Raw genomic sequence first — 20163 nt, 5'->3', positions numbered from 1 at the left:
TTCTTGAGAGGCCGTATTCTCAAATGCATTGTTTATGTGGTACCAACTCTGCCTCCTTCTTTTCTTCTCACTGTCTTCCCAGAACATCCTCAGTCCTACCATTTCATATTCTAGTCCTTCTAACATTGCTTCTAGGGTGTAGTCACAGTAAGTGAATCAAAACTGTTCCTTCTATAGGCTTGCTTTCTTTTTAGCAGACCCACCAAAGGACTGTAGGTGGTCATAGATACACTTCTTTCTTTTCTTTCTACACTCCTAGAATTTCAATGAAATTCCTAGGATTGGAAATCTTTAATGGTGTCCTTCCCTGAGATAATTTCTCAGTTTCAAATATAAACTTCTTTACCTTCTGTCTTAGGGTTTCTATTGCTATGATAAACACCATAACCAAAAGAAACTTGGGGAGGAAAGTGTTTCTTGAGTCCTTTGAGGAAAGCCAAAGAAGTAACTCAATGCAGGTACCTGGAAGCAGGAACTGAAGCAGGGATCACAGAGGAACACTGATTACTGGCTGGTTCCTCAAGACTTGTTCAGCCTTCTTTCTTATACAACTCAGGATCACCTGCCCCTGGCTGGCACCACCTACCGTGGGATGGGCCTACCTGTACTAATCATCAATCAAGAAAATGCCTTACAGAGTTACCCATAGGCAATCTGATGGAGGCATTTTTCTCAATTGAGGTCCTGTTTCCCAAATAACTTTAGCTTGTGTCAAGTTGACAAACAAAATTCACAGATCAACAAACAATAACACAACAACAACAAAATAACAACCAGGACACCTTTACTTTAAAACTTTCTTACTGGCTCTAACTCCTCATTCCTCAGACATTTTATTCTGGAAAATTCTGTCCTGACTTATCGAGTCCTCGTTTCATGTCTAAAAAAAAAAAAAAGAACCCAAGTATTCAAGAAAAGGCCCATAAAGAGGCCAAGCATCCATGTCGAAGCACATGCACATTTGGAATGGAACAGTGGGTCGCTATGGGACCTCCTCTTCAGAGAGGAAAGAGCAGTCCTGAGAACATTCTTCAAGACAGCCTATAGGACTTTAAAGACTTAGAGGGCCAAAGTATGGCATTTGCTCTGAGCTTAGCAGTTAAGATTGGATCTGCCCAGTTTCTAGACCTAGTCAATTTTGAGATGCTAAATAGGAAAACCATCACCCTTTGGATTTGTGTAGCTTCCAAATCAGGCTTATTTGGCACCCAAATTTCAATTCTAGTTAGTGTAGTGGAAAGAACCCAGGATCTGGACTTTGGAGATAAGAATGTAAACCCTAGCCTGTCACAGAGTCACTTTGAACCTTAGTTTCTCCATCTGGGAAACAAGGAGCTTGACCTCAGTGCTTTCTGTCTCCTTTTGAGACTGAGGTTCCATAAGGAAGACTGAACTATTGTCACTTGGGAAACTCGCCAGCCTGGATGTAAGGTGTGCTTCCCCCTGCTTATTTTCTAGTTAGAGTAGACATAGAAATTGATGCATACTAGGCTGCCCTGGGTTCCTGCATTTCCAGGCCTCACAGATTTTCCAGCTAGAGGGTGTTCTGTGGATAGCACAAGCTCAAGCTCCAAGAATGTGATTCTCCTGTAACTGCTTAATGTAATTTTAGAATTACATCCAGAGCCTCCTCCAGTCCAAGAAAATAACTGTTGCAGTGTAAACACAGAGTGATCACTCATGAAAATGTTAGAAGGCATCTGAGAAAAAGTCCTGATGGCGTCTGCTTCAGTAGCTGGCCCTCTGCTTCTGCACTTGGACAAGGAAGCTCCTCAGAGTTTCATTCCTCTAGAAAGCTAGGGTCACATAACAGTATCCAGAAAATGACCTCTGGACCAATAGATTGAATTCCTTCTTTAGATTCTCTAGCTTTGACAGAATACTTCATGATACAAAAGCCTAAAGACATTTGTACTGAGAAAGTTACCCTGTGTAGTCACAGATAAAAGAACAATCACATCATTTCAAAGCTTAAACTTCATCAAAGGGGGCATTTCCCTAACCTTTCAGCTAAGTCTCAAATGTTGAAAGAACAATGGAAAGCAAGGGAGTAAAGGGAGGCTGTGGTGGGGGCGGGGAAGAAAGGGTGTAATGGGAAGAGAGAGGGAGAGAGCTGTGGGAGTAGGAAAATTCCATTAAAGGGTGAAAATTAAGTGAACAATTCAATTTCCCTCTTCAAGTATGTGCCTATTCACTGTGTCCAAGGAAATCCATATTAAATGGCTTCTAAATCACTTCTAAACAAAGTAGATGTTTAAGGCTTATGTGCTTCTTCCCGATAACGTTTCATACACAAGGTAGCAATACTAGGCAATCATGTGAGTTATAATTTCTATCTCAAAGAGATGTAACCAGTTCAGAATCAAATGCTTGAAACTAAAATTTACTTTTTTAATAGACAGGGCATCCTAGTGGTGAAACCTGGGAAACAGCAAAGGACTCCATGCTCACTCCTGCTCTCTGGTGTTTACTAACTTTGTCCAGTTCAGGTCTTCAGAAAACTGGGCAAAATTCCAGTCATTTTTCTTCAATAGGATCGCACATTAGTGAGCCACCTTGTAGGTGCTGGGAACCATACTCAAGTCCTCTATAAGAGCAATGTGTGCTCTTAACAGCTAAAATATCTTTGCAGCCTTGGTAAAGAATTTTAAGGTTCACAATTCAAGCTAATTGGGAGGCCTAGGCAGACAGATCACTAAGTTTAAGGTCACTCATGGCTACAGAATGAGTTCAAGGCCAGTCTCAACAACTAAGTGAGATCATGTCTCTTTCAAAAAAAGTACAAGAGGCCTAGAGATGTAGTCCAACAATAGTGCATCTGACTAGCACATCGAAAGCCCTGGGTTAGATTTCCAGTATCATGCAGACAGAGAAAAAAGAATTTTTTTTGAGACAGGGTTTCTCTGTATTGTTTTGGAGGCTGTCCCGGAAGTTGCTCTGTAGACCAGACCTCGAACTCACAGTGATCTGCCTGCCTCTGCCTCCCGAGTGATGGGATTAAAGGTGTGTGCCACCAACGCCAAGCAAAAAAAGAATTTTTAAAGGGGATAACATACTAGTTTTACAATCCCTGTCTTCCTTTCATGTCAGGACCCAGAAACAAACTGGTACATAAGCTGACTTCACAGTTGATTCTTTTAGTGCAAAGGAGTGGATTTTATTTGCCTAGTCCTTATAACCTGCTTTCTCTTTTGAGCCTCCTTTTTAGGCAAGCAAGCAAGCACTCCATGTACCACTGGCTAGTCCTATGTTAGGTGAAATGTGGACTTTAGAAATCAAGGACAGCACAGTGAAATGCTCCAACTACCATCTACTTCAGAAACATGAAAGGAATAGAGTAACACAGCAGCGTAAGTTTTTTTCTTCATCACAGAGAAAATGGTATTGAATTCTCAAAGCAAGAGGTATAATCTTTGATCATCTGGGAAATTGAATAAAAACAGCTTTTAGGCTAAGAATCAAAGTATTGATACCTTTCCATAGGTAGAGTTTCTTTTTCTCTATAAGTGGTCTTAGGTCTTCATTCATGTCTGATAACTGATCTGCTAATGGAGGGGGAATGGAGAAAAAAGAAGGCAGTGGGCAGAGCAAGAAATGAAATAAATATGAGATGGAAACGGAGATGTAAAAAGGAACAAGAAGGAAGAACCAAAAAATGAGGGCTTGGAGTAGATTGTAGTGGTAGAACTTTTCCCTAATATTCTTAAGGCATAGGCGCTAGGTTTGATTTCCAGTGAAAGAGAAAAGGGAGGACACGGGACACATAGTCATCATCATCATCATCACCATCATCATCATCATCATCATAATCATCCAACAAAGATAACTTGCATGTGTTGCTAGAGCCAATTCTATTTTCCATGGCTTTTTTTTACTGAAAAACTAATTATTCTCTTTATAGAGTAACACTCGAGTAAATGATAGAATAAAGCAAAGGACAACTAATATTGATAGAAATTATTGCAAAATTCTACTTCATTCATTTTTTCTAATTAAAAAAGACAATATAATAAAATCAAGAGCTTAACTTACCCTTTTTCTTGTTTTTAACAGGACCTATGAGAAATAGAAGAAGAAAGATTAAGTTAATAGAAGTTTAAAAAATGGTTGTTCTCTAGAAAGTCACTAAGGGGGACCCTCAAGGCACTGCAGATTTAAGAGAACCCCATAGATATGGGCCAAGTTTTAGACAGATATATATTACCCAATTATCATGCTTCTCCCATATGTTTTCTAGCTGTTGAAATACATGAAAAAACACATAGAGGATTACTCCTTTAAGAAAAACCCAAACTTTCCACTTTAGTTAGGAGTGAGAGAAATGGTATTCCTCTATAGAGATGAAATGCCCAGAAACTCACAACTTAACAACCTCAGGATGACATTCCACTAATGCTGAGAGTCCTGAGGTTGCATTCAGGTGAAGCTGTCATACTAAGTTTCAGATGGGGATACAAGAAGGGGAAAAGTGGTGCTCTTATGGAAGGAGCCGAGCAACAGTAGTTGACTTTCTAGTCACTTCTTTATTGTGATTTAATTTATTAGTTGTTAAAACAGTGCTACCATAATCCATTCATGTGGGGGCCACATGCACTCCCACAGCAATTTACCAAAACTTAATAAATGCTTTAAAGGAAATGTCAACAGTTGCATTGGTAGTGGAATCAGAAGTGCCTTCTCATGAATTGCTTCTAAGGAAAGCAGTTTAAATCAATATAGAGAACTCAGAAAGCCAAAGGCATGTCTAGTATAGTTAGGTGGTATTAGATGATAACCACTCCCTAGAAAGACATAGTTTAGGTCTCAGGTCACTTTTATTCATAGGGATTCAGGTTTCTTGTTTCTTCAGATGAATCTAACATTTTTCAGACACAGGTATTTAAACTCTGTTCCAACTTGCTACAGACCAATATTGCACAGGACTAAATAGTCATCAGTGTCTTTAGGAGCATTCTATTGAATTCAGTTTACAGATCATTCTTCTGTGTATTATCTAACTTGATTCTTGTAACAAGTCCAGAATGATCTCCACCTGCGAGATCAGGTTTCATAGGAAGCTAATAGAATCTCTAATCTGGAAGATTTCCAGCCCCATTAGCTTTCCCTCACAAAAAAAAAATGTGCAAAAGATGTTTCTGTTTGGTGGAACAATTGAAGATCATGAATTTCTCATTTCATATCCTTCTTTTCCTTATGTTTCTCCTCCTAGTCCTTTGTCATCTTAGTGTTTTGGATTTTTGAAATAGGGCTTAAATGTATAATCTAGGTTGACCTTGAACTGCAATCCACCTGCCTCGGTCTCCTGAGTGCTGAGATACAGGCATGAGCCATACCTGGCTTCTTTATGTTGTTTTTCAAAACATTAAGCATTCCTGAGAATGTGCATAAAGGTTCTGATAGGGAAACATGGCTAGAACTAGGTAAGAGACAACAATATAACCTGAGAAGGACATTCTTATTGAATAAGAAAGCTATTTAGTATTTATTCCTAGTATATGAATGAATTGGGAGCCCATTCCACATAGAGGGATACTCAGCCTAGACACACAGCCTAGGCCCTGCTCCAAATGATGTGACAAATTTTAATAATCCCCCATGGAAGGGGATCAGTGGGGGGCAAGGGAGGAGGGGAGGGAGAGGGAACTGGAATTGACATGTAAAACAAGCGTGTTTCTAATTTAAATAAAAAACTACAAAAAATAGAAAGCTGTTGAAGGAAGGATTTACACATCCCCTCCAGCTAGTTACCAATTGGTCAGTTAGTCACCTTAGCCTCATAAGCAAGAACAGTAGGGTGACAGTTGCTGGCCTAGCTCTGGTCTACTTTTTGGCTGTTTCAGCTAGTAAAGGGATAGTGTTATTGCATCAGATGCTGAGGAGGAAATCAGGCCATCACCAGCTAGCTGGTCTTTTCTGGGCATGCCTATGGAAGGTAGCACAGTAAATAGTGCCTGAACACCACTATCAATAGAACTTACAAGTTGTATAGGAACATACTAAATAAGGGGTACCTCAGGAGTAATGCTGGCTAGTTGAGCTGAGGAATAAAAGTTTTAGGAACCCTCTCCACTATTGCGAGGAGTCTTATCTGGGGCCATCCTTGTGGATTCCTGGGAACTGGCCTTCCCCTTTAATCAGATTAGTGAATGCCCTAATCATAGAACCTACATCCAGTATCTGATAGAAGCAGATGCAGTAACCCACAGTCAAGCACTGGGCTGAGCTCCTGGAGTTCAGCTGAAGAGAGGGAGGAGGGATCATATGAACAAAGGGTGGGGTCAAGATCATGATGGTCAAACCAGAGACAGCTGACCTGAGCTAGTGGGAGCTCACAGACTACAGACTGACAGCTAGGCCCTCTGAACATGAGTGAGAGTTATGTGGCTTGATCTGTTTGTTGGGGGGTGGGTGCTGGTAGTGGGACGAGGACCTATCCCAGGTGCATGAACTGACATTTTGGAGCCCATTCCCTATGGTAGGACACCTTGCTCAGCCATGATACAGGGGGTAGGAGCTTGGTCCTGCCTCACCTTGGTATGTCAGACTTTGTTGACTTCCCAAGGGAGGCCTTACACCCACTCAGGAGTGGATGGTGGGTGGGATGGGGAGAGGCAGAAGGGGTGGGAGAAGGAGAGGTAGGGTGAACTGGAGTTGAAATATAAAATGAAAAAAAAATGTTTTAGGGAAAAGTTCTCTTTAAATGTACAAGTGATAAGAGGGAAAGGGGACACCTTTCATTTGTTTGTGCTTGGACAAAGAGCCTTACTATACAATGCTGTCTAGCTTGAAATTTACTTGTGTCCCAGAGTGGTTTTGAATTCAGAACTCAGAACAATCCTCTTGCTTTAGCCTCCCAAGTGTTTGGGATTTACAGTGTTGTGCCACAATACACCTGACTCGGGAAAGGGAATTTAAAAAATGATTTCTACTACAAATCTGGCCAAGAATCTATGATTGGGGAGCTCATAGGCTCTAGGGGTGAATCTACTGCTACTATTATTAGTGCAGCTTTCAGACCTCACCAGAGAAGTGTGCAGTGAATGGTGGTTAATGCAGAAACTCATAAGTGGTCAAAGTGCAGAAAATAACTGTTAGTGGAGTGCTCAGCCATAAACTATTGTCCTGGCTAGTTTTATGTCAACTTGACACAAGCTGAGGGGAAGGAACCTCAATTGAAAAAATGCTTCCATAAGATTGGGCTGTAGGCAAGCCTGTAGGGCATTTTCTTAATTAGTGATTCATAGCAGAGGGCCCAGTCTATTGTGGGTGGTGTTATTCCTGGGCTGGTGGTCTTGGGTTCTATAAGAAAGCCGTCTGAGCAAGTAATGAGGGCAAGCCAGAAAGCAGCATCCTTCTGTGGCCTCTGCATCGGCTCCTGCTTCCAGATTCCTGTCCTGTTTGAGTTCCTGTCCTAACTTAATTTGATGATGAACTGTGATGTGGTAGTGTAAGACAAATAAACGCTTTCCTCCCCAAGTTGCTTTTAGTCAAGGTGTTTCATTACAGCAACAGTAACCTAAACTAAGACAACTATCTAAAATATTTCCTCCTCCTATAACACTCAGGGTCCATCACGGATGAGGACTCTGTCTTCCGGAAAGGACAGGATAGCTGCACTCATGAACTCCTTACAGTTGTGGTTGCCCATGCAACACCTGGAGAAGACCAAACTAGTCAATAAGGCAGCATGAATGTGTCAGTGGGGTTCAGTTTTCTTTAAGGGTATGGCCCTCAGTAGGTCTGTCTTCCTCCAGTGGATGGTCCCACACCCATAAGTATATGGGCAAGCACAAATTAAAGTCAGTGGGTTAGCCAAGAAATGTAAACAACCTAGATGTCCATCAACCAATGAATGGATAATGAAAATGTGGTACATTTATACAACGAGTATTATTCAGCTGTTAAGAAAACTGGAGTTATGAAATTTGCAAGTAAACAAACATTCTGAGTGAGATAACTCAAATTCAGAAAGGCAATTGTCATTTTTTCTCATTTGTAGATGTTAATTGTTGTTACTATTTTTTTCTTTCATTTTTTGTTTTTTTGAGACAGGGTCTCTCTACGTAACCTTGGCTGGTCTTGAACTTTCTATGAATACCTGACTAGCCTTGAACTCACAGAGGTCCACTTGCCTTTGCCTCCAGAGTGGTAGGATTAAAGATGCGTGCCACTACATCCCACCCAATGGACATTAATTTTGGATCTTCAGATATTTGTGTTTCATTTGGAATATCTATAAAGGCTATGGGATTAGTAAGGCACTACAGGGGTGCGGCTTTCAAGGGAGGGGGGTAGAATACTATGGTATAACGGGAGACTAACAGAACAGGAAGGGTTAAAAGAAGTTGGGGATAGAGGGCAAGGTAGAGGAGGGAGTATGGGAATGGGGAATTAACACTAAAGACCCTTTCAAAGAGTCATGTGAAAACTTACTACTGTGGAAGGTTCCTAAAACATACATGCATACACACACACACACACACACACACACACACACACACACACACACACACACACACACACTAGTTTAGAGTTAGTCTATTGTAGGGCAACAATGACCCTACTAGATTCCACAGGCTAACAAATAAAAAGCTCAGTGTCAGGAATGGGTTGCCTCTTCTGGAATTGTTGGCTAGTGAGTTCCTTTAAACCCTCACTTCTTGGAAAAGGTAAGCTCTAGACTACCTTCCAGAATTTGACGATAAGACGCTACTGTTGAAGGCAACACATACTTGAGTCATAGAACATGTAGAAATCAAGCTAATACCTGGAAACTTAATCCCTACTGGTTAGCTTTTATAGTGCTACCAGAAGAGAAAAGTAATACTCTTACTCAGCTGTCAACACTGAGAGTTATAATAACAACTGGCCTGGCAAGTCATGTTCACTGGTACAAGTATGGCGTGAATGTCATGAGAGTAACCAATCACTTTTTGATTGAATTTCAGTCCCACTGCCAAGATGAAACCTATATCTGGCACCATTATCCAGGCCAAGAAATTGTGTCTAGAGAGGTCACAGGCCTTAAAGGAGAACCTTCTACTATTATTCTGCTAAATGGGGATAAGTATTAAACTGACTTTTGCTTTCAGTTTATACCCATAGATTAATGCTTCTCTCAACCTTCATCAAGGTGCAGTAATAAGAGACTGCAAAGTGTTTAGCCATAAATGAGAAAATTGTATCATACCACTGATCCCAAGACTCAGGGATGATTGTGGAAGAGGGGGCAGAAATACTTTAAGAGCCAGACATGGTGGATAAATACAAGGGAACCGTTTTCTGGATACAACAGGGCAGTTGCACATATGAAATCACAGCAGTTGTGACAATGCACAAGACCCTCATAAGATCAATCCAGATAAAATCCCAACATGGAGAGGGAAGGTGGGTATGAAGTCACACCCCTAACTAGGCAGCTGTTGGCAACTGATAGCTGCCGGGACAGCAAGAGTCAGTTTTCTTTAAGGGTGTGGCACCTGCTACTTGCCCATGTTCCAGTGGAAGGACATTCATCAAGAGTATATGGACAGCACAAATTGTACTTGATAGGTGAAAGAAAGACACAGAATTGGTTGGGTAAAGAAAGGGGATGGATCTCAAAGGAGTTAGGTGAATATAATCAAAATACATTGTATAAAATTCTCAAAAAACTAGTAAAATAAAATACATAGTAAAATGAAAAAAAGGGGGTGTAGGAAGTAACCAGGGGGTTGGACTGAGATAAGGGAAGAAGTGGGAGTAAATAGGAGCAAAGTACATTATATGCATGCATGCATGAAATTCTCAAAGAGTTAATAAAAATACCATATTAAAAATATTTTAAAATTAAAAAGGTTTTTAAACTTTATAGCAGGATTCTTGGTACATGTATATATACACATAAAAGAGGAAGAGAAATATCTCATAAAGTGCCCATTAATAAGCACTAACTTTTTATGCTTATTTAGAAAGCTTGTAGGCATATTAATATATATTCTTATTAAATATGATTAAAATAAAATATTGTTTGATGATCTTTTTGTATGTGAAGTATTTGCCTACTTGTTTTTGCAGTGTTGGTGATCAAACCCAAAGACTTGAACACACTAGGCATTCTACTACCATGCAACATCTTCAATTTTTCTTTTTCAATCTAAATAATTATATTTCTACATTATGTTTGTAAACTTTTTTCAAATTTACTTTCAACTTATTTCTTTTGTTTTATTAACATATATTAATTATACATAGTGGTTTCATTTTGCCATTTTCTTATATGTAATGATATAATTTAATCACATTCACCACTTCCATTACCCTGCCTTATTTCCCTTCTACTCTTCCTAATTATCTTGTTATTTCTAATATGGAGGCATTTAACTAATAATCTTTGATGGACATTTAGGTTGGGTTTTATTATAAGTAAAATATAATTAAAATTATAATAAATATAATATATAAAAATGGTTCTCAAAATAATTTCTTCTACTTCTTTTCTGGTCACAGAAGGGCTCCCATAGAACTTCTGCTTAGTAAGCAATTGTCATATCCCTTGTGGGGGGGGGCACAAAAATATAGTTAAGATTGTTAGTAGACTATATCACATTTCCCACAAGCACTAATGAGTAAATTATCTCAACAATATAAGGATTCGTTTTTGTTCCAACGCCATTCACTATGGTCAATAAATCAATCTTATGAATTTTAACAGGGGCCTCTAAGCCCATTCCCTACAACTGTTACATTCATTCCTTTGTATTCAAAGCCATGGTAGTTTTCAGGTTTTTAGAGAGAAAATGGTAGGGAGCTAGAGCTGTCCCATACTAGAAGTATCTAAGTAACAGTGACCAAATCAATAACTCCTTCTCAATTCCATAATCTGTAAGATAAAATCATCTGTTTTCTTAATATGCTTCAGAAGCTTATTCTTACAAAATTTGGAGCACTACCATTGTCATATGTTGGCTTCATGATAAGAACCAACATTTCTCTATCCTTCCAATGCCCCGATTTGTAATCATCATGCTTTCTAGATACAAAACTCCACAGAGTGGGAAAGATAGCTGTGAAGTAGTTCAGACTTCTTTGATAAGAGTAAGATTAAGATGAGACAGGTTTAAGTCAACATAAGCAGACAGTCTGCTTTTCTGCCATTAGGAAAATAGTGCCTTATGATAGAATCAGGGTTAGCATGGCCCAGTGAGATTCTAGTTCTAAACTAACCACAAAATGATCATAAGGCAAGTGAGTTTCCTTCTGATTCCTCATATGCTCTACTAAGGAACACTACATACTTCATCTTTATTGAAGACCTAGGATCTGTAGAGGGATGTGTCTGTCACACTCAGTCCCATAGTCATTTAGTCCCAAATAACGCACAGAAACTAATATTAACGATTACACTGTTTTACAGATGGCTCAGGCTTCTTATTGGTAGCTTTCTCTTAATTATTAACCCATTTTTATTAATCTATGTATCTCCATGTGGTCTTAGCTTACAGGTGATGTATGTATCTCTTGCTTTCTCTATCCCTGTTTGGATTTCCCACTTGGCTAAATCCTGTCTGTCCATTGGCCAGAACAGCTTTATTCATCAACCAATAAGAGAAGCATGTATCCACAGCATACTGGAGGACATTCCCCATTAAGGATCAACAAAGTAAAACAAGCAAGCTGGAATTCTGTATCCCATGAAATTCTCCTTTAAAAAAGGAGAAATAAACTCTCTAAAAAAACCAAAAAATCAAGGAAATTTCTGCCAGTAGATATACCTTGGAAGAAATGTTAACAGAGAAGGAATATTACACAGGTCAGAAATATGGATCTACATTAAGAAGGGAAGTGAGTTAGAGAATAGATAAAGGAAGATAAAGAAACAAGATCTAAAGAAGTATAGCACCAATAGACATGCTAATATGGAAGGAGGAATTCTCATAGGCTTCACCCAGACAAAGCAAATAACAACTGCAGAGAGGAGGAGCCCTTAATTGGTTATCCAAGACCAAGTATTCAGCCCTGAACTCATATACACACACACACCACTAAATGGACTCAGCGGGTTGCACTGACTTATTTAAGTGTTTATATATGTAATAAAGAAAAAGGGCATGATTTTGGAAGGAAGAAAGGTAAGGAGGAACAGGGATGGGTAGGAGGGAGGAAAGGGAAGTGGAGGAATGATGCCAGTTAAATTTTACTTTTAAAAACTAAAAAATAATAAATTTCAGGAAATAATATGCTTTAAACATTTTACTTTTTATTCTCAATTTAGCAGGTAACAGTTTTGTTCAAAATAATAATAGGAAATATTATGGCTTATGGATCTGTGAAACAAGTCATGGCCAGGGCTGTCCATGTGTCTTGTGGATGTCAAATTATCCACTGAAGCACAGTGGACTCATCAGTGGCTACACAACTGGAGACAAGGACTGCCTTCCCTAAGTTCTGTAAATAGTGGATACCTTCCCAGGGAACAGTGAGCCACATGTGCCTCTCTCCCTCATGACTTACTGTTGACAGATTTAGTCTTGTGCAGATCTAGTGCAGGCAACTGCAATTACTGAGTTCACAGTTGTAATGACTGTGTCATGTCCAGAAGGTAACGTTTTCACAGCCCTTCTCCCTATCATCTGGTTTTTATATTCTTTTTCCTCCTCGGTCATGATGTTCCCTGAATATTAAAAGAGGTGGTATTGTTCAGTCCTGAGTACTCAACAGTCACTTATTCTCAGCTATGAGTCTTCTCTCACTGCTATTCATTATAAAAAGAAGTTTCCCCAAGACTGAGAATACAGTGTGTGGATGGGTATAAGTATAAACATAAATATTTAGGAAGTGATTTGATGTCATGTTCATTTAGCAAAACATTAGAAAACTCAATGAGTTGTTTTTTAACCAGGTTTATAGCATCAAGCATGAATTTCCTTCTGTGGAGTAGGTCTCAAATTTATCAGAGTGGCTAGTTGCCCTCATAATACCCATCCATGATTGCATCAGTGGACATATTTTGGTGGGTAGGTTGTATTATAAGACACAAGGACTGCATCTGGGTGAAAGTACTGAGTTTTCTCCCCTAGCATCCTCACTGGATATTCTAGTACAATATATATTAGCCAATAGGGAGGGAGCTTCCAGTTAAGTTCCAACTTGATTTGTCTATGTCATGCAACCAAGGTATGTGATTTCTTCAACTACTGAGTCTTACTGTCTAGTTCTGGTGGGAAACGAATAGCCTGTGTTGCTTTGGAGGGCTGTGGGAACTTCTTGATCATCAACTCAGGGAGGTGTCCATATGTCTTCTTACATCCTTAGTTTTGGTTAACTCTGTCTCTACCTCCTCCTGTCCTTTATCCTTCCAGACCCCTTCCCATTTAAACCTTACCACCATAGCAGTCTTCCCCCCTGTACTTTCATTTCACATGAGTTCTATTTGTTCCATTCAGGCCTCTTCTTTTTTCTTTCTTTTTTTGTTTTTTTCAAGACAGACTTTCTCTGTATTGTTTTGGAGGCTGTCCTGGAACTCGCTCTGTAGACCAGATTGGCCTCAAATGCACAGAGATCCACCTGCCTCTGCCTCCCTAGTGCTGGGATTAAAGGCGTGTGCCACCAACGCATGGCCTCAGGCCTCTTTTCTTAACCCATGGCCCTTATATCACCTCCTGTTCTCTGTAGACATTCTAAGTTAAACACAAAAATCTAAAATTTTGAAATTATAGTCGACGTATGAGAGGGAACATGCAATATTTATCTTTCTAGGCCTTTTCCTCAGTGTTAATTTTCTTGTTACATAAATTTTCTAAAATATTCATAATTTCACTTTTTAACATTGAATAGAGAATTTCATTGTGAAACTATATCATAAATTTTCATTATTTCTTTATCAGTCGATGGACATACATCTTATTTAGGGTTTCTATTGCTAGAATAGAACACTGAAATAAAAAGCAACTTGGGGAGGAAAGGATTATTTAATCTTATAACTCTCAGGTCACAGTTCATCACTGAGGGAAGTCAGGGCATTAACTCAAGGCAGGAACATGGAGTCAGGAACTGAAGCAGAGGCCATAGAGAATGTGTACTGGTTTGTTGCTTATGACTTGCTTAGTCAGCTTCCTTAATACAACTCAGGACAATTGCCCAGGGGTAGCACCACGCTGCCATAGAATGGATCTACCCAATATAGGTGGGAACATTTTCCCAATTGAGATTTCCTTTTCCCAAACAGCTCCCACTTGTGTCAAGTCAAAAAAGTAACCAACACAAAGTTTAGGCTGATTTGTTTACCTAGCTATTGTGAAGGAGTCATGAATGAACATATGTGCAGGTATTCCTGTCATAGAGTCCTTTGGGCATACCCACAGGAATGGAGTAGTTGGGTCATATGGCAGATCCATTTCTTCTTTGTTGAGGAACATACTGATTTCCACAGTAACTGTACATATTTACAATCCCACCAACAGTATCTTTCTCCACATCCTTACCAGCATTTGTTGTATCTTTTCTTCTTAAAGACCCACCTTTAACTGAGGTGAGATGGACTCTCAAAGTGGATTTTGATTGCATTTACCTGATGGCTAGAGATGTTGAACACTTTTAAAAGTGTTTATTAAGCTTTTTTTTTGGTTTTATGAGACAGGGTTTCTCTGTATTGTTTTGGAGGCTGTCAGTCCAGCCTGGCCTCTAACTCACAGAGATCCGCCTGCCTCTGCCTCCCGAGTGCTGTGATTAAAGGCGTGCACCACCACCACCTGGCTTTATTAAGCATTTTTATTTCCTCTTTTGAGAACTCTGCATTCAATTTCATAGTCCATAGATTGGGGTGTTTTCTTGAAGTTTATGTGTTTTGAGCTATTTGTATCTTCTAGATATTAATCTACTGTCAGGTTTATATCTGGCAAAGTTTTTTTTCCCCATTCTCCAGGTTGCCTCGTAGCTCAGTTAACCACTTATGTTGCAATACAAAAGTTTTAAAATTTAATAAGGTCCCATTTGTCAATTGTTAGCATTATTTTCTGAGCAACCAGTGTCTTATTCAGAAAGCCTGAACTTGTGCCTATATCTTGTCGTGTACACCCTATGTGTTCTACCAATTCCAGAGGTTCAGGTGTTACAATGAGACCCTGATCCATTTGGAGGTCTCTCTCTCTCTGTCTCTCTCTCTCTGTCTCTGTCTCTGTCTCTCTCTCTCTGTGTGTGTGTGTGTATGTGAGATAAGACCACATTCCCAGTTATAAAAAGAAATTACTTCCAGAGATTCTTAATCCAAAATATCACATGAACAGCCTGGTTAAGAGTCTTTGCTTCCCTGTAAAACTTCACAAGCCAGACCTCCATCACCTGAATTTCTCTTAATAGTATCTTCAAAATCCCAGATCAGTTTATTTAGCTCTGAGCACCCAATGGTATTTCTAGCCTAAAGCTACAAAATTCTCCTCCTTCCTCCCACAAAACAGTCCAGGGCATAAAAGCCACATGGTTAGGTCCATCATAGCAAGAGCCTACTCTCTGGCACTGATTATTATTGGTTTGATTCTCTGTTTCTGTTATAAAACACTGACCAAAAGTAGTGTGAGAAGGAAAAGGTTTGTTTGGCTTACACATCCCAACCACAGTCCATCAAGGAGAGAATTCAAGAAAGAGAAGAGGCAGAAACCATGTTTATTGATTTGTGGGATACTTTCTTTCCAGATGACTCAAATTTGTGTCTAGTTGACACAAACTAACCACTTGTACACATGCCAACACTTACTAGAAAACAAATGAACTATATATTTTTAAAATAAAATTTCTAGCTCTAGGCATTTTATTACAATAATAGAAAATGGACTAAGACAACAACCAGGAAGGATTTATTCCTTATATGTAAGGCTATATTAACATAAAAATCAATCAATTCAGTCTATCTTATATCAATAAGCTAAAGAAGAAAAACCAGTCATATCAATAGATGTAGAAAATATCTTAAATGCAATTTCACATCCCTTTATGATGAAAAATTCCATCTAGTAGTGGTTAAAGTAATTTCCTCAATTTAATTAAGAATTCTATAAAAATTCCATATAGAACAATGTTGAGATAAGTAGATGTCATCCCCTTAGGACTGAGAACAAGTAAAGGGTTCCTTTCTCATCACTATAATTCAGCAATCATTCTGGAAATCCTAGATCATATGAGAAGGTAAGAAAGGAAATAAAAGGAAAGGAAGAACTAAGGCTGTATTTCCATAAAATTTTCCAGTAGAAAATCTTTAGAAAAAACTCCTGGAACTAAATAGAAATTAACATGTTTCACAGTTAAATTCTAATATACAGAAGACAAATTCTTCCCTACATATCAGTAATGAACAACTGAAATTTGAAATAAAAGATTATAGCAGCATTTACCTTAGAATGAGAAAGAAGAAGGGGTGGTATTTAGATATAGATTTAACAAAATAGGAGTATCAATATAAGCAAAAATACAAAAATTTTATGTAAGAAATAAACATCTATATAGAAGGATATTCCATGTTTGTGGAAAACAATTTAATATTGTTAAAATATCACTTGTACCAAACTTAACCTATAGATTAAATGTATTTCTGTTGGAATACTTCAGAAGATTTGTAGATATTAACAAACTGATCCAAAGTTTATACAGAAAGGTAACAGATATAGAATATCAAATATAGTATTGTGGAATAAAAATAAAGCTGGACACCTGCCATTCTTTGATTCAAAATTTACTACAAAACTATAGCAATCGCCAGGCAATAGTGCCACATGCCTTTAATCCCAGCACTTGGGAGGCAGAGACAGAGGGATCTCTGTGCATTTGAGGCCAGCCTTGTCTACAGAGCAAGTGCCAGGACAGGCTCCAAAGCCTGAGAAAGAAACCCTGTCTCAAAAAACCAAAACCAAAACCAAAACAACAAAACCAAACAACACAAAAAACCCTATAACAATCAAACCACTGTGGTATTGGTGAAATAGCAGACTCAGATTAGTGAAATAGAACACAAAGCATAAAAATAGATCTAAAAATAGAATCGACTGATCTTTGACACAGGAGAAAAGTCAACCCAACAGAAAAATGATAGTTTTTAATACATGGTGCTAGAATGATTGGGCATCTACATGCAGACAAGTGAATCTAGACACAGGCTTTACACTTTTCACAAAATTAACTCAAAAGGGGTCAGAGATCCGAACCATAAACACAAAACTATAAAAATCTCATGAGACAACTTTGGGCTTGGCAATTAGATTTTAGATAGAAAACCAGAAGTATAACATGAGGCGAAAAAAAAAGTTAAGTTGAATTTCCTTAAAGTTAAAACCTGTTCAGAGAATGGCATCATTAAGTGGACATTTTAAAAAAGCTGTGGATTCCAGGTGTGGTGGCAAATGCACTTGGGAAGCAGAGGCAGGCAGATCTCTGAGTTCAAGACCAACCTTGTCTACAGAGAGAGTTCCAGGACAGCCAGTCACACAGAGAAACCCAGACTCAAAACAAACAAAAAACAAAGGAAAAATACACACAAAAAAACAAAACCAAAAATAAGTAAACAAACAAAAAGAAGCTGGAGAAATCTTTACAGAAACACAGGTCTCATGCTTTTATAAACTAATTTTATCCAAAAGATATTTGAAACTAAAGAAGAAAACAGAGAACTCAATCAAGAAACAGGCAAACATCTAGTAAAGCAAAGGATAACCAGGCTATAATCTTCAGCCCCAGAGAAGCTAGGTAATAAGGAGGACCCCAAGAGAGACACACAGTTCTCCCTGGGAAGAGGAAATAGATGAGGTGTCCTGGGTAAACTGGGGGGTGGGGGAGTAGAACGGAGGGGATGGAGGGGGATGGTCGAGTTGGGGACAGGATGGAGTGGGAGAGTAATGAAAGAGATATCTTGATAGAGGGGGCCATTATGGGATTAGAGAGAAGCCTGGTACCAGAGAAACTCTCAGGAACCCACAAGGATGACCCCAGCTAAGACTCCTAGCAATAGTGGAGAGGGTGCCTGAACTGGCCTTCTCCTGTAATCAGACTGGTGACTACCCTAATTGTCATCATAGAGCCTTCATCCAGTAATTGATGGAAGCAGATGCAGAGATTCCCAGCCAAGCACTGGGCCAAGCTCCAGAAGTCCATTTGAAGAGAGGGTGGAGGATTTATATGAGTAAGGGGGCATCAAGATCATGATGGGAAAACCCACAGAGACAGCTAACCTGAAATTGTGGGAGCTCACAGACTCTGGACAGACAGCTAGGGAGTAGGCATGGGACTACCTAGGCCCTCTGCATTTGGGTGACAGTTCTGTAGTTTGGTCTTTTGTGAGACCCCTAGCAATGGGACCAAGATCTATCCTTGATGCATGAGCTGGATCTTTGGAACCTGTTCCCCATGGTGGGATGCCTTTCCCAGCCTTGATGCAGCAGGAGGAGCTTGGTCCTGCCTCAACTTGATATGCCATGCTTTGTTGATTCCCATGGGAGGCCTTACTCCATCTGAATGGAGACAGAGGAGGAGTGCATGGAGTGGTGTGGAAGGGAGGTGGGGGTAGGTAATGGGAGAATAGGAGGGAGGGGAACTGTGTTTGGTTTAAAAATAAATAAAATGATGAGTTAAAATATCTAAAAAAATGAAGTGCTTAAGTACTTCTGTTCAGCTAAAACAAAATAGATACCAAATTTGCATTTTTAAAGGAAATGCAAAAGATATGCTCAACCAAGTGTACAAACTCACGATATGTTTACTGTTCTTTACAAATATCTCTACCTGATTTTTATCCTTGTATTCCAATTCATCACAGAAGGTGACATTTTTTACTACTACTTTTTAAAGGGTTTTTTGCATAAATGTTGACACTTAAAATATTGGAGAAATTAAATACAATGTATATTTTGGGTACTGTACATGTTTATAGGACTGTCCTCTTTACATTTAAATTAAATTAAAACAGCCATTAATATGACAAAAAAGAAATAGGCAAACATCTAAACAGAAAACCCAACAATCAGGAAAGAATCAAAATAAGAAATGGATAAAAGATATGAATAGACATGTAAATGGAGTTATTATTTGATCTATATAATAAAAACCCAATCTCAATATCTGTGCTACTGGTGTTATTTTCAGGAAGTGTTCTCCTGTACCAATTCGTTCAAAGGTGCCTCTCACTTTCTCTTCTATGAGGTTCAGTGTGGCTGGATTTATGTTAAGGTCTTTGATCCATTTGGACTTAAGTTTTGTGCTTGGCGATAGATATGGATCTATCTAGTCATAAAGCTGGGGAACCAGCATTGAACCGAACCAAGCCCTCTGAATGTGGGTGCCAGCTAGGAGGCCAGGGCAGTCTATGGGACCTCTAACAGTGGAGCCAGTGTTTATCCCTAGAGTACAAATGGACTTTGGGAGCTTATTCCCTATGGAGGGATACTACTGCAGCCCAAATAGGGGAAGGAGGGCCTGCAAAATGATGTGCCAGACTTTGATGGTCCCCTGTGGAAGGTGGAGGGTCTCACTATCCCTGGGGAGTGGGTTGGGGAATCAGTGGGGAGCATGGGTGGATGGGGGGGGTGAGGGAATGGGGGATGGATATGTAAATAAGAGTGCTTCTAAAATAAAAAAATAAATAAAAATAAAAACCTGGTGTCAGATACAGAGGAAAATGCTGAGAGAGCAGAGAGAAGAAGGAGCAAGCCACAGCCACACCTTATCTCCTTAGCATCGCAGCAGACAGGAGAGTGAGTTTCTGTTTCTCCCTGCTTATGTCCTGTTTCTGCCCAGCTACCTCAATTCTTGTCTTTCTGTACAGACCTCTATGGTTAGCTAGTGGCATGCTCCATTCTCTGACTTTCAGACAGGCTTTATTTGTACAAGCAAGATGTCACCACATAGACACTTAACCAAAAAAGATATTAAGATGGGAAGAAAAGGTATTATTTGTCATAATGAAATTGCAATTTAAGATGATGAGAGAGTAGTATACAAATAGCTAAAATCTAAAACACTGGCATCAAATATGTGAGAGAATATGAAGTTACAGGAACAGCCATTGCACTGCTGGTGGGAATGCAAAGTGGCACAGTTTGACAATTCTGTATAAATTGACCCAGAAATCACACTCCTAAATATTTACTCAAAGGATCTAGAAATGTGTGATCACACAATTTGCATACAGATTCCTTTTATCAACAG

The 20163-nt window shown here is 39.1% G+C and overlaps 1 protein-coding gene across 5 annotated transcripts in view; it reads right to left on the bottom strand.

Annotated features, from left to right (window-relative positions):
- Positions 1 to 20163, bottom strand: part of Eda (ectodysplasin A) — a 403326-nt gene that overhangs the window by 12660 nt on the left and 370503 nt on the right. For all 5 annotated transcript variants that reach the window (XM_005081158.4, XM_005081159.4, XM_005081161.4 and 2 more), the window contains exon 3: positions 4033 to 4056. In XM_005081158.4, the coding sequence (XP_005081215.1) occupies positions 4033 to 4056 (24 nt within the window). The remainder of the gene's footprint in view (positions 1 to 4032; positions 4057 to 20163) is intronic.

This window comes from Mesocricetus auratus, unplaced genomic scaffold (assembly GCF_017639785.1).
Source record: "Mesocricetus auratus isolate SY011 unplaced genomic scaffold, BCM_Maur_2.0 Super-Scaffold_100003, whole genome shotgun sequence".
Classification (NCBI taxonomy): domain Eukaryota; kingdom Metazoa; phylum Chordata; class Mammalia; order Rodentia; family Cricetidae; genus Mesocricetus; species Mesocricetus auratus.
This window is presented reverse-complemented; position numbering and strand designations above follow the sequence as displayed.